The 15531-nt window shown below is 42.0% G+C and overlaps 1 protein-coding gene across 1 annotated transcript in view; it reads right to left on the bottom strand.

Moving 5' to 3' along the window:
- The window catches only part of tfg (trafficking from ER to golgi regulator), a 116523-nt gene that overhangs the window by 32524 nt on the left and 68468 nt on the right, over window positions 1-15531 (bottom strand). The window contains exon 5 of the mRNA XM_078232893.1: window positions 12753-12920. Coding sequence (XP_078089019.1) covers window positions 12753-12920 — 168 coding nt within the window. The remainder of the gene's footprint in view (window positions 1-12752; window positions 12921-15531) is intronic.

Here is a 15531-nt window from a genome sequence, read left to right as displayed (position 1 = left end):
GTTTGTGGAAGGGAATGCCAATTAAGTGGGTTGCTTTGTCCTGAATGATGTCGAGTGTCAGTGTTGTTGAAGCTGCACTCATCCAGGCAAGTAGAGAATATTCCATCACACTCCTGACTTTTGCCTTCTAGATGGCGGACAGGCTTTGGAGAATCAGGGGTGAGTACCCACCACAGGATTTCTAGTCTCTGACCTGCTCTATCTACATGGCTAATCTAGTTAAGTTTCTGGTCAATGGTAACTCCCAGGATATTGATAGTGGGGGATGGTAATGTCATTGAGTGCCAAGAGGTGATTACATTCTCTCGTTTGAGATGGTCAATGCTTGGCACTTGTGTGGCACAAATGCTGTTTGCCACTTGTCAGTCCAAACTTGGACATTAGAACATAGAACATAGAAAGCCACAGCACAAACAGGCCCTTCGGCCCACAAGTTGCGCCGATCACATCCCCACCTCGAGGCCTATCTATAGCCCTCAATCCCATTAAATCCCATGTACTCATCCAGAAGTCTCTTAAAAGACCCCAACGAGTTTGCCTCCACCACCACCGACGTCAGCCGATTCCACTCACCCACCACCCTCTGAGTGAAAAACTTACCCCTGACATCCCCCCTGTACCTACCCCCCAGCACCTTAAACCTGTGTCCTCTCGTAGCAACCATTTCAGCCCTTGGACATTGTTTATGTTTTGCTGTATTTGAAGATGGGACAGCTTCAGTATCTGAATGAATGATACTGAATATTGCACATCCCCACTTCTGACCTTATGATGGAAGGAACATCATTGATGAAGCAACTGAAGATGGTTGGGCCTCGGACACAACCTTGAGGAACCTCAGCAAGTAACATCCTGAAGCGGAGATGATTGACCTCCAATTACTACAAACACCTTTCTTTATGCCCAGTATGACTCCAACCAGTGGAGGATTTTCCCCCTGATTCCAACTGACTCCAGTTTTGCCAGGACTCTTTGATGCCACACTCTGTCAAATGCTGCTTTTACTTCAAGGCAATCAGTTTCATCTTATTTCTGGAATACAGTACTTTTTCCCATGTTCAAACCAAAACTGTAATGAGATCAGGAGCTGAGTAACCCAGGTGGAACCCAAACTGAGCATTAGTGAGCAAGATATTATGAAGCCTCTTGATAACACCGTTGATTTATCTCTTTTATCACTTTACTGATAATCGAGAGTAGACTAATGGAGCAGTAACTGGCTGTGTTGGATTTATCCTGCTTTTTGTGTAAAGTAAGAAGTCTCACAACACCAGGTTGAAGTCCAACAGGTTTATTTGGTAGCAAAAGCCACTAGCTTTCGAAGTGCTGCTCCTTCATCAGGTGAGTGGGATTTCAGTTCACAAACAGGGCATATAAAGACAGTCCAGTCCAACGCTGGCATCTCCACATTTTGTGTAGAGGACATACCTGGGTAATTTTCCACATTGCCGGCTAGATGCCAGGGTTCAGCTGTACTGGAACAGCTTAGCATGGAGATGCGACAAGTTCTGGGAGCACATGTCTTCAATGTTATTGCTAATTATTGTCAGGGCCCATAGCCTTTATAGCATCCAGTGTCTTTAACCATTTGTTGATATCATGTGGTGCGATTGGCATTGGCTGAAACCTGGCACCTGTGATGCTGGAGGAAGCCAAGATGGATCATCCAGTTGGCACTTCTGGCTGAAAATTGTTGCGAATGCTTAAGCACTGATGTGCTTGGCTCCTCCATCATTAAGGATGGGGATATTTGTGCAGGCTCCTTCTCCAGTGAGCTGTTTAATTTCCCACTACCATTCACGACTGGATGTGGCAGGGCTGCAGAACTTAAATCCGATCCATTGGTTGTGGAATCGCTAGCTCTGTCTATTACTTGCGATTTCTGGTATTTGGTATGCAAGTAGTCCTGTGTTGTAGCTTCATCAGGTTGACAACTCATTTTTAAGTATGGTTGGTGTTGCTCATGCCATCCCCCCGCTGCACACTACATTGAAGCAGGGTTGATCCCCTGACTTGGTGGTACTGGTAGAGCGAGGGTTATGCCGGGCCATCAGGTAACAGTTTGTGGTTGAGTGCATTTCTGCTGGTGTTGATGGCCCACAATGCCTCATGGATGCTCAGTCTTGAGTTGCTAGATCTGATCAGGATCTATCCCATTTTGCATGATGGTGGTGCCACACGACACGATGGAGGGGATCCTCAATGTGAAGGTGAGACTTTGTCTCCACAAGGACATTGTCATCGACATATTCATCTGCATCAGGCAGGTTGAAGAGGATGAGCACAAGTATGTTTTTCGCTCACCACTTGCTGCAGAGCCAGGCTACCAGCTATGGCCTTTAGAACCCAGCCAGTCCAGTCAGTAATGATGCTACCAAGTCACACTTGGACATTGAAGTTCTCCACCAGAGTACATTTTCTGTGGGCCAGAGGAGCTGAGGACTTCCAGGGCAATTCCCTCCTGACTGTATATCACTATGCCACCACCTCTGCTGGGTAAGCCCCACTGGTGGATGTGATGGTGGTCTCTGGCACATTGTAAGGTATGATTCTATGAATATGACTATGTCAGGCTGTGCTCCCAATTTTGAAGCAAACCCGCAGATGTTGGCAAGAAGGACTTTGCAGAGTCACAGGACCTGGTTTGCAGTTATTGTTTTCAGTGCCTAGGTCAATTTTTATTGGTCATTCTAGTTTCATTCCTTTTTTATTGACTTTATAGTGGTTTGATGCAACCAATTGGCTTGCTTGGTCATTTCAGAGGGCATTTAAGAGTCAACCACATAGCTGTGGGTCTGGAGTCACATGTAAGCCAGACCAAGTAAATTTTCCTTCCCTCAAGGCACATTAAAACCAGATGGGTTGATGACAATCGACAATGATTTTACGGTCATCATTATACTTTTAATTCCAGATATTTATAGAATTCAAATTCCACCATCTGCCATGATATATTCTGTATATTCTGTCCAGTGACAATACCACTACATCACCACCTCTCCTTTACTATAACTTGCTTGATCTAAACATCCAATTGAACAAATCATTAGAGGGGACACTGTCAATATCAGTTTTAAAAAAAAACATCTAATCATGTGATTTAAATCCCTGCAGCCTCCACTGACATGAAGAGAACAACAAATACTTAACAATAACTTTCGATTAAACACAGAGATGCAAGCATGCCATCAATTAAATTGAACTCACATTGTTATGAAAGGAAAAAGTCATGCAGTGCATTATTCTATTCCAGGGAATATTTTAATAAGGCCAAATGAAAGGTTGGGCTTTAAAGACCGTGATTGCTATTACAAGGACCTTTCCATGGGATGTGTTACCAGCTGTGCACCATATTCAGTATGCTAACAGCATATTTCTGGCTTTACAATTCTAGAGCATTGAATTTCTATGCTCTTATTAAAGAATTCTGACAGTTATTTGGTCCAAAACAGATGTGTCTAAACAGACTGCATCCCATTCCATAAGCCACTGAGGCTCCAATCCAAAACAAACATATATTAAATCTATTGGATAGAACATCCAAATTACTGCACTGTTTAAACAATGCAAGTAGGTTGCTCAACAATTTTGTTTAAACTGCTACTTCTTTGTCCAGATCTATAAATAAAGTTATGCTCTAAATGCACCAATAGGACACTATTCTTTTGAAGGGCTCCTCTCCACATTGATACAGTTCAAACGATCTTTAAACTATCAGGCTAGCTCGAATTTCAGGTTCTTTCTTTAAGCATAAAATTATGCATGTGTTCACAAGCAGCACAAACTGATGAGAACCAAGTCAAATGAATGCAGGTGAAAAAAAAAATCAAAATGATTTACTACATCCAAGTCTTATTAGGTACACACATCATAAATTTCACGCTTGCCTAATCAGCTAACAATTCCAATTGTTCACAGCATTGCAAATTACTGTGGTTAGATTTATACTGTTTTAGCTCAATTTAAAAATCTAATGGTGAACCATGGTAAATAAGCAATTCAACAATTTAGTCACGGTACAATGAGAATGACAAATTGAGAGACTATTAGTATAGTTTGTGCCCAGTGGACCTGTGGACGATTGGAATGTTCCACTTCTGGCAGCTCCCCACACCCAAACAAATCACAACAGTGTGAAGCACAACCATACACAAAACCTTGCAGTGTTACAATGGTACCGTGTGAGAAAAACAAAAGTAATTTTAAGGGCTTTAAGTTTAAGTTTATTTATTAGTGTCACAAGTAGGTTTACATTAACACTGCAGTGAAAATCCCCTAGTCGCCACACTCCGGTGCCTGTTCGGGTGCAGTGAGGGAAAATTTAGCTCAGCCAATGCACCTAACTAGCACGTCTTCTGGACTGCGGGAGGAAACTGGAGCACCCGGAGGAAACACGCAGACATGGGGAGAACATGCAGACTGCGCACAGACTGTGACCCAAGCTGGGGATCGAACCCAGGTCTCTGGTGCTGGGAGGCAGCAGTGTTAACCACTGTGCTGCCGTGCCGCCCCATATATTTATATTTGTACTGGTAAACATTAAAACTAATTAACGGTGACTGTCGGTGACTAACTAATAGAGACTATGACTCTGTTCCTCCACATTTTCTAAAAATCAAGTCTTTTGAGCTCGGGTTCCATTCTAGGATCTTCCCATCCAGTTATATCAACTGGGCTTGTATCAACCTGTGTACAAGACACTAGAAATCCTACAAATGAGGAGAACATAACTTGGCACAAAGTAATCATAAAACTCAGGCTAGAAAAAAACCCTACAGCTATCCAAAAATGTAAAATTTGGTATACATTAAAGCTTCAGCCTTGATTCATGCAGAGCCTTTCCAAACAATATTGAAGGGATCAGAATGCAAATTAACTTTTCAAATTAGTTAATATTTTAAATCTCTACCATAAAACACAATTGAAAATGACTTATCAGAAAGACTGCTGCCAAGCCAAAGTTCACCTATAATCTGTCATCGCAGTTTGTATAAAATGAGCAAAATTAAGATATTTAAGATTTGTAAAGAAAATAGTAACAGATAATTTTCATTTCACAAGAACATGTGTGCCTATCCCAATGGGACCAACATGCAAAGAAATTCTGAAATGCTTTTAAAAAAGTTTCTGGCTTGATCAGTTGTTCTTCAGAGTCTGGCAAAAGGGGATATCTGTACACCCTCTTAAAATCTGGCATTGCTAGCTACAGCCACATATTCAATTGCCTAAGCCAACTTTCTAATTGTGCAACATGGAGGGAAGTTTTACGGCCCCCTCCCGCTGACAGCATCTTCCGATCCCGCCAAATCAATGGGCTTTTGAACGGTTCGCCTCATTTTCTAACCCCAGCCTGCCATGACAGGGCATCCCACCATGCCAGGCAACATCCTGGTAAATCTCCTCTGCATCCTTTCCAATGCTTCCACATCCTTCCTATAATGCAGCGACCAGAACTGTACGCAATACTCCAAGTGCGACCGCACCAGAGTTTTGTACAGCTGCAACATGACCTCATGGCTCCGAAACTCAATCCTTCTACCAATAAAAGCTAACACACCGTACGCCTTCTTAACAACCCTATCAACCTGGATGCCAACTTTCAGGGATCTATGCACATGGACACCGAGATCTCTCTGCTCATCCACACTACCAAGTATCTTACCATTAGCCCAGTACTCTGTATTTCTGTTACTCCTTCCAAAGTGAATCACCTCACACTTTTCCGCATTAAACTTCATTTGCCACCTCTCAGCCCAGCTCTGCAGCTTATCTATGTCCCTCTGTAACCTGCAACATCCTTCTGCACTGTCCACAACTCCACTGACTTTAGTGTCATCCGCAAATTTACTAACCCATCCTTCTACGCCCTCATCCAGGTCATTTATAAAAATGACAAACAGCAGCGGCCCCAAAACAGATCCTTGCGGTACACCACTAGTAACTGAACTCCAGGATGAACATTTCCCATCAACCAACACCCTCTGTCTTCTTACAGCTAGCCAATTTCTGATCCAAACCGCTAAATCACCCTCAATCCCACGCCTCCGTATTTTCTGCAATAGCTTACCGTGGGGAACCTTATCAAACGCTTTACTGAAATCCATATACACCACATCAACTGCTTTATCCTTATCCACCTCTTTGGTCACCTTCTCAAAGAACTCAATAAGGTTTGTGAGGCACGACCTACCCTTCACAAAACGGTATTGACTATCCCTAATCAAATTATTCCTTTCTAGATGATTATAAATCCTATCTCTTATAATCCTTTCCAAAACTTTGCCCACAACAGAAGTAAGGCTCACTGGTCCATAATTACCAGGGTTGTCTCTACTCCCCTGCTTGAACAAGGGGACAACATTTGCTATCCTCCAGTCTTCCAGGAATGACGACGTAAAGATCAAAGCCAAAGGCTCTGCAATCTCCTCCCTAGTCTCCCAGAGAATTCTAGTATAAATCCCATCCGGCCCAGGGGACTTGTCTATTTTCACACTTTCCAGAATTGCTAACACCTCCTCCTTATGAACCTCAATCCCGTCTAGTCTAATAGCCTGTATCTCAGTATTCTCCTCAACAACATTGTCTTTTTCCTGAGTGAATACTGACGAAAAATATTCATTTAGCGTTTCTCCTATCTCTTCGGACTCCACGCACAACTTCCCACTACTGTCCTTGACTGGCCCTAATCTTACCCTAGTCATTCTTTTATTCCTGACATACCTATAGAAAGCTTTAGAGTTTTCATAATATGTCAAGCAAGACAAGACCATTGATGTGACAAAGTTTGTATTTAATTACACAAGCTGCACTGACTGAATTGAGTCTAATCACAGTGTTGCTCAGAACATCACCCAACCAATACATATCCCTCCCTCCATGTTGAGCACTGGTATTGTTCAGAAGAAGCAGTATTCACATAGTACAACCAGAGCTGTAGGAACTAAGGTGGAGCTATTTCCTGAATGGCTACCAATTTGCTGTATCTCTTTGGCAATTCTTCAATTCAAGATGCCAAACCTATATATCGCAAATTACAGCTTATTTCCCAAATCAAAGTTTAATTTCCCTTTTTAAAACATTTTCCTTGCCTTATTTATTGACTGACATAATGGATTTCCCTTCATTGTTCTAAATGTACTAGATCTACTCAACAATTCACAGCAGACAACTATCCAACTTCATTCAGAACGGCCATATAAGTAATCAGCAGGGGAAAAGAGGAAAAAAATGAAGGGGGTACAATGTAGGTTGGAGTGGAACACAGGAAACTACTGTACAGCTGGACATCCATTAGTAGGAGTAGAAATGAGTCTTCCTTTAGCATCAATGTTCCTCACCATTTTGAGCAAAACAATTATCAGCAAGGAACGGAAATAATTTTTATTAATAAGATTTATCTTGCCATTTGCACAATGCCTTAAAACAATGAAAGGTTGAAAGAAATAAAATAGTAGGTACTGATGACAAAGCAACAGAAGCAACAGAAAGCTGAAACAAAAACAGAAAATGTTGGAAATCATTGGGAGGTCAGGCAGCATCTGCAACTAGAATATAGGAATGAATGTTGTGTGCACGAACTGAATCCCAATGTTCTCTCCACAGATGCTGCCTGCCCTGCTGCTTCCGGAATGTAGTGCTATTATTTCTGATTTCCAACATCTGCAATTTTTTTCTGCTTTTGTTTATACACAGCTGAAGATCTGTATCTCCACCAATGTTACCTCAACTCCCTTGAGTCACCATGCTCAGTCACTGCAAATCAAATTTAGGTCAAGAGAAAGTCAGGCGAAAGGATGTTAAGGTTTCTTTGCCAAGGAGGACTGCAGAAAATTGTCATTGCCAAATGATTATTTTTTCCTTTTCCAATCTCCTCCCATCACTCCCTTGTTGCCACTACCACTGAAGGTGGACAGAGATTATCCTTTTGCCCATTTGCTTGTCTGTAAACAATATACTCAAAAACTAATGGATGGATTTCAATGAAACTTGGTGGACAGATGGGGTTATGACGCAAGAAAGAACTGATTGTTTTCAGTGAAAATGCAGATCCCGATCCTGGAATGAAATATCCACTGGCTCTGTTCTCTCCCGTGATGTGAAGATGCCGGCGTTGGACTGGGGTAAGCACAGTAAGAAATCTCACAACACTAGGCTGAAGTCCAACAGGTTTATTTGGTAGCACAAGCCACAAGCTTTCGGAGCATTGCCCCTTCATCAGGTGAGTGGGAGCTGTGTCACAAACAGGGCATATATAGACACAAACTCAATTTACAAGATAATGGTTGGAATGTGAGTCTTTACAGATAATCAAGTCTTAAAGGTACAGACAATGTAGTGGAGAGAGGGTTAAGCACAAGTTAAAGAGGTGTGTATTGTCTCCAGCCAGGATAGTTAGTGAGATTTTGCAAGCCCAGGCAAGTCGTGGGGGTTACAGATGGTGTGACATGAACCCAAGATCCCAGTTGAGGCCGTCCTCATGTGTGCGGAACTTGGCTATCAGTTTCTGCTCAGCGATTCTGCGTTGTCGTGTGTCGTGAAGGCCGCCTTGGAGAATGCTTACCGAAGATCAGAGGCTAAATGCCCATGACTGCTGAAGTGTTCCCCAACAGAAAGAGAACACTCCTGCCTGGTGATTGTCAAGCGGTGTTCATTCATCCGTTGTCGTAGCGTCTGCATGGTCTCCCCAATGTACCATGCCTCGGGACATCCTTTCCTGCAGCGTATCATGTAGGCAACGTTGGCCGAGTTGCAAGAGTATGTACCGTGTACCTGGTGGATGGTGTTCTCACGTGAGATGATGGCATCTGTGTCGATGATCTGGCACGTCTTGCAGAGATTGCTGTGGCAGGGTTGTGTGGTGTCGTGGTCACTGTTCTCCTGAAGGCTGGGTAGTTTGGACAATGGTCTGTTTGAGGTTGTGTGGGTGTTTGAAGGCAAGAAGTGGGGGGGTATGGGGATGGCCTTGGCGAGATGTTCGTCTTCATTGATGACATGATGAAGGCTCCGGAAAAGATGTCGTAGCTTCTCCGCTCCGGGGAAGTACTGGACAAGAAAGGTACTCTGTTCGCCGTGTCCCGTGTTTGTCTTCTGAGGTAGTCGGTGTGGTTTTTCGCTGTGTCGCGTCGCAACTGTCGATTGATGTGTCGAGCGCCATATCCTGTTCTTTCAGCGTCTGGAGGTGTCTGTTGCGAGGCGGCCTTCATGACGCACGACAACGCAGAATCGCTGAGCAGAAACTGATAGCCAAGTTCCGCACACACGAGGACAGCTTCAACTGGGATCTTGGGTTCATGTCACACCATCTGTAATCCCCACGACTTGCCTGGGTTTGCAAAATCTCACTAACTGTCCTGGCTGGAAACAATACACATCTCTTTAACCTGTACTTAATCCTCTCTCCACTCACATTGTCTGTGCCTTTAAGACTTGATTACGTGTAAAGACTCACATTTCAACCATTATCTTGTAAATTGTGTTTGTATCTATATATGCCCTGTTTGTGAACACAACTCCCACTCGCCTGATGATGGGGCAATGTTCCGAAAGCTTGTGGCTTGTGCTACCAAATAAACCGGTTGGACTTTAACCTGGTGTTGTGAGACTTCTTATTCTGTTCTCTGTCCAAAGATGCTGCCAGACCTTCTGAGATTTTCCAGCACTTTCTGCTTTTGTCTATAGAGATAGTTGGTCATGAAATATAAAAGCCAGACATTATCTTAGCATCTTGCAGTAATCCTAGAAAAGTGAGCAGTAACAGTAGCACAGTGGTTAGCACTGCTGCTTCACAGCTCCAGGGTCCCGGGTTCGATTCCCGGCTCGGGTCACTGTCTGTGTGGAGTTTGCACATTCTCCTCGTGTCTGCGTGGGTTTCCTCCGGGTGCTCCGGTAGCACAAGCACAAGCCACAGTCCAAAGATGTGCGGGTTAGGTTGATTGGCCAGGTTAAAAGTTGTCCCTTAGAGTCCTGGGATGCGTAGGTTAGAGGGATTAGCAGGTAAAATATGTGGGGGTAGGGCCTGGGTGGGATTGTGGTCGGTGCAGACTCGATGGGCCGAAAGGCCTCCTTCTGCACTGTAGGGTTTCTATGTTCTAAGAGAGGAGAGCATTAATAACAGCTGATGTGGTCCAACAATAACTGATGAATGGCAAACCAGTTGTGCACCAGAAACATTCAAATCTGTGCCTCTGGGCTTATGGGAACTAAACCAAGGGGAATGACTAGAGGTTTTACCTGGACAAATACAAAGGTGGTGGTGAAGTGATTGGGGGGGCGGGGGATCTCAATAAGAAACTCTGTATAAGTGAGCAGTACAGAATAGGAATTTTAAGAGACAAGAGGGGTGGGCTAAGCTGAGGTGATCAAAAAAAGAAAGTACCAGAAAGATAGGGATAGTCCATATTGCTAGCATCCTTTCTGCCAGTTTATTTTCTAATTCTAGGTAATTTGATTTGATTCATTATTGTCACTTGTATTAGTATAGTGAAAAGTATTGTTCCTTCGGTGCTATATAGACAAAGCATACCGTTCATAGAGAAGGATAGGAGACAGTGCAGAATGGAATGTTACAGTCATAACTAGGGTGTAGAGAAAGATCAACTTAATGTGAGGTAGGTCCGTTCAAAAATCTGATGGCAGCAGGGAAGAAGCAGTTTTAAGTTGGCTGGGACGTGACCTCAGACTTTTGTATCTTTTTCTCGATGGAAAGTGGAAGAGAGTACGTCCAGGGTGCGTGGAGTCCTTGATAATGCTAGCTGCTTTTCCGAGGCAGCGGGAAGTGTATATCTCAAATGCATAATGTGTATATCTTAAGAGCATAAAACACCTCTAACTCTCACGAATAAAACTGTCTTTCTCTCCACAGATTGTCAGACTTGCTGCATATTTCTAGCATTTTCTGTTTTTATTTCAGATTTTTAGCTTGTGCAGTATTTTGCTATGTTGAATTCTATCAGAGTGCACTGTCCTTAGGGTTATATTTAAAGCTCAAATATTCACAGTCACAAACCTAACTTTTAATAACTTTGGTGAAAACCAACTATTATAACACATAATAGAACAAGTGCTGACAAAGTGGCATCAAAGGCTCCCTAAATAAACTAAAAAAAATTAGCTCAACTCAATTGTTCAGAGTTCCCAGTTGCTATTTACAAGGGCAAGAACTTGAAACTACATTATTTTTGGATAATTTTTTAAACATACGGCAGGCAGCAAGACTCTTTTCATGTGTCTCACGCCGAGAACAGAAAGGAAGTTGCTGGATTTTGTCTTACTCCCACACTTTGTTATAGATACCTTGGAAAAATATACACAACTATATTCAAAGAATTCTGGTCAGCTTTTTGACTGAAGAAATCAGATTCTTCCACAGATCATTTTCCATGGCAAAAAGTACACTGAGAGTTTCCAGATTGCACTTCAGCTAAGCTTCTGCTGGTCCCACTCCAAGGCCAACCGCAGGTCCCCCTCCATTAGATCTTAGTGCTTAGCTTGCAAATCCAATAATTATACAAGAACAAAGAAGAAATGCTGGTGCAAATAAGTGATCGTTTACTCCAACTGAACCAAGTTTTCTAGAGTAGAATTTGATTAACTGGCTATTTAAATACTATTAAAACATGAGTTTTATTGCCACAGAAATAAATAAAAATTCCAACAGTATAAATTTGAGGACCATGTGTACTTCTCCAGCATAATCTCTCCACATGTTCAGTCAATAAAAATGCTCACAGTTCATGATTCTTACCATTACAAGATGCTTTAGTTTGTTTACTTAATCTTTGCATGGGAACTACACTAGCACAGTGGTTAGCACTGCGACCTAACAGCACCAGAGACCTGGGTTCAATTCTGGCCTCGGGTCACTGTCAGTGTGGGGTTTGCACGTTCTCCCGTATCTGTATGGGTTTCCTCCGGATTCCTCCCACAGTCCAAAGGTATGCAGGTTAGGTTGATTGGTCATGCTAAATTGACCATAGTGTCAGGGGGACTAGCAGGGTAAATATGAGGAGTTATGGGAATAGAGCCTGAGTGGGATTGTGGTCGGTGCAGACTCGATGGGCCAAATGGTCTCCTTCTGCACTGTAGGAATTCTATAATTCTATAACTAAACATATGAGCAAAGAGACAGTTCCAATTACTTAGAGAATACATTTTGCTAAGGGACATGGACATGCAAATGATTTTCAGAGTGCCTGCCCCCCCAAATAATACAGAAGTAATGAAATAAAGGGATAATTTAATTAGTTTGTTTAAAAAACATGAAGGATAAATGAGTATTTATAGAAAGATAGATTTTCAGTAATTTTCCAACCGTTAAGTTTGAAACTTATTATACAGTGTAGATTTAATCATTTTCTTTAGATGGATTCATGTATTAGCAACTAGGAAAGATTAAAGTTTATTTATTAATGTCAAAGGTAAGCTTACATTAACACTGCAATGAAGTTACTGTGAAAATCCCCTCGTCATCACATTTTGGCGCCTGTTCAGGTACACAGAGGGAGAATTTAGCATGGCCGATGCACCTAACCAGCACATCTTTCGGACTGTGGGAGGACATTGGAGCACCCAGAGGAAACCCACAGACACGGAGAGAACACACAGACTCCGCACAGAGAGGGACCAAAGTCAGGAATCGAATCCAAGTCCCTGGCGCTGTGAGGCAGCAGTGTTAACCACTGTGCCACCATGCCGCCCTTCAATGAAAGATTGTTTTAAAATTACTAGAGTAAAGTTCAATTCAATACACTTACCTGAAACCTGATCTTCAGTCAGGCCAAATGATGACATTACATTCTTGCTGATTTCATCTTGATTTTTTAAAGGATCAAAGGCGGACATGCTGGCCGCACTGACAGGAACTGGCTGTTTAATTGTGGAGTCCGGTGCCAAAGGCTTTCCATCTCTTCCATCAACTGCATCTGTAACAAAGTACAAAACTAAAAGAATGTCTTGGCTACTTATTAAAAATAGAGGTACTTAAATACAGCAAAGCCAGTTTTCCCAACCACCTTTTCTAAAAATGTGCAACTTTGTATAAAACGGAGGAAAATCAAAATGGGTTGGTGAGGGGGGGAAAAAGTAGGGAGGCATGGACAGGCACTTGAATACAAAATATCATGGTCACAAAGTTACACGCACTTCTAACCTTCTGTTAGTATTTTATATATTGCTGGACACTGGGCTCCAATCTTAAACTCAGTTTTCAAGCTTTTCTGATGTGATGAAATTAAATCTTTAACAGGTCTGAAATTTTATTCCACATTACACCAGAAATAGAGAAAAGACTGCAAAGCATTCACTACGTAATGAAAAAAAATCATTAGCCAACAGTCTCAAAAGTCACACTGCCAAATCGAAGATCTGTGGGGAGTTGGGTAAAATCCAGCCTTCCATCATTCTGAGAAAACCATTTTACTGAGTCACCTGGGAATTCTGTAAAAAAATTTAAACAACAAAACTTTGTGGATCCAAAAATCTTGAAAATCATAGATGTCATCATTGATCCCACTGGTACAAGGGGGACATGGAGGGAACTTATTATAGGATAGATGGATTGACCATGCTAATTGCCCCTCGATGTGTAGGTTAGGGAGATTTTCAGGATAAATGCATGGGGTTATGGGGCTGGAGTAGGGCTTGGTAAGATGCTCTGTTGAAGAGTCAGTGCAGACTTGATGGGCCGAATGACTTCTGCAGCATCTGCAAACTTCGAAATTACACCCCTTGTGCCCATTGATATACATCAAAGAGTCCAATACCAATCCCTAAGGCAGGGGGACACCACGGCATACTTCCCAACCAATTCTTCCTTAAAAATGTAAATTTTCTAATATCCTTAATCTTTTTTACAGAACAGTAATACTCAACAATTTGCATTTCTAGAGTGTCTTTAACTCAGAAAAATAAGGCTAAGGGCTTCACAGAAACAAAATCATAAAAAATATGACAAACTGAGGAGGAGAAACAAGGTGACATCTGATTAATTGTTTCATAACAAAACCCTCTTGGCCACCTTTGTAGTTCGTATCCTTTATCTCCAACATCTTTTTCTGCACATTTATTATAGATCTAGTGGGTCCACTTTCTAACCTGTAACATTTCTACAGCATAGCAAGAAGTGGATACAATAATTATTCCAAAAAATATCTAAAGTGCCTTAATGTCTGCATGCCAGGGCATGTTGAGTAGTATTTTACAAATGAGATATTGAATCTCCAATTTCAACTTTCAGCACACACACGCATGTGCAATAGTTGGATTTCCAGTTTATTTTGATGGGGGAGTTTAATCAACTCAGTAAAAATTCAAGGGTTCCCCCTGCAATGTTGTACTTTGATTTTATTTTGCTATCATGAGTGAATGTCAATTACATCATGGTACTGACCTGTGAAGTTGCTAAGATCATAAAAAATTGAGGGAACTAATTTAAAATGACTTGGTATTAATTCCAGCTGCTTCAGCATCAAGCAGTCTTAACTGCATGATAATTTACTTCTTGCAAAGCTAGCCTGTCTATAATAAATATTCAGCACACATTCTAAAACTGAACAGACAAAGATTTATCTATGACAGGTTAATACATTTTTGTAAGAATCCGACGCAACAGATACTAAATAAAAAGAGATACGGAGCTAATTGGAACAAACATTTTTTTTTAGAAAAATGAGTTGCCAGAAGAATGTCAAATGTGCTATACTGTAAAGAGTTGGCATTTAATTTCAAACTGAAACTAGTATTTTTCCACAGAGTGCTTCATGCCCCAAATGTTTCACCACAAAGAGAGGCTGTGTGGGAAAGACAAGAGGAAGGTTGCCCTAAAGCCTTAATTTGACCAAAACTAATAATGAAATGCTTCCTTTAAATGAAAACTCACATTAAAATGGTGTTGCCCCGTGTCTGCTACCCTTGTCCGTCTAGGTGGCGAAAGTCGTGGGTTTGTAAGGCGCTGTCAAAGCAGCACTGGTGAAATGCGGCAATGCATTTTGTTGCATGGTACACACTGCCACCACTGTGTGTTGGTGGTGGAGGGAAGAAATATTGCAATTGGTGGATGATGTGCTGTTCAAGCAAACTGCTTTGTCCTGGATGCTTGCGTGTTGGTAGATAGTCATGTATATAGGTGGAGAGTATTCCATCACACTCCTTGACTTGTAGATGGTGGACAAGACTTGGGGAGTCAAGTGGTGAGTGACATGGTAGATGGTGGAATTTGAATTCAATTTGAAAAACATCTGGAATTAAGAATCTACTGATGACCATGAAACCATTGTCGATTGTCGGAAAAACCCATCTGGTTTACTAATGTCCTTTAAGGAAGGAAATCTGCCATCCTTACCTGGTCTGGCCTATATGACTCCAGAGCCACAGATATGTGGTTGACTCTCAAGTGCTCTCTGAAATGGCCTAGCAAGTCACTCAGAACCACATTCTCATGGGCAACTAGGGATGGGCAATAAATGCTGGCCAGCCAGCGACGCCCATGTCACACAATTGAATAAAAAAAGACAGAGGAAAGCATGTGTACGATGT

The sequence above is a fragment of the Mustelus asterias genome, chromosome 17 (genome assembly GCF_964213995.1).
Source record: "Mustelus asterias chromosome 17, sMusAst1.hap1.1, whole genome shotgun sequence".
Lineage (NCBI taxonomy): Eukaryota > Metazoa > Chordata > Chondrichthyes > Carcharhiniformes > Triakidae > Mustelus > Mustelus asterias.
The sequence above is the reverse complement of the archived record's forward strand: the minus strand, read 5'-3'. Positions and strand labels throughout refer to the sequence as shown.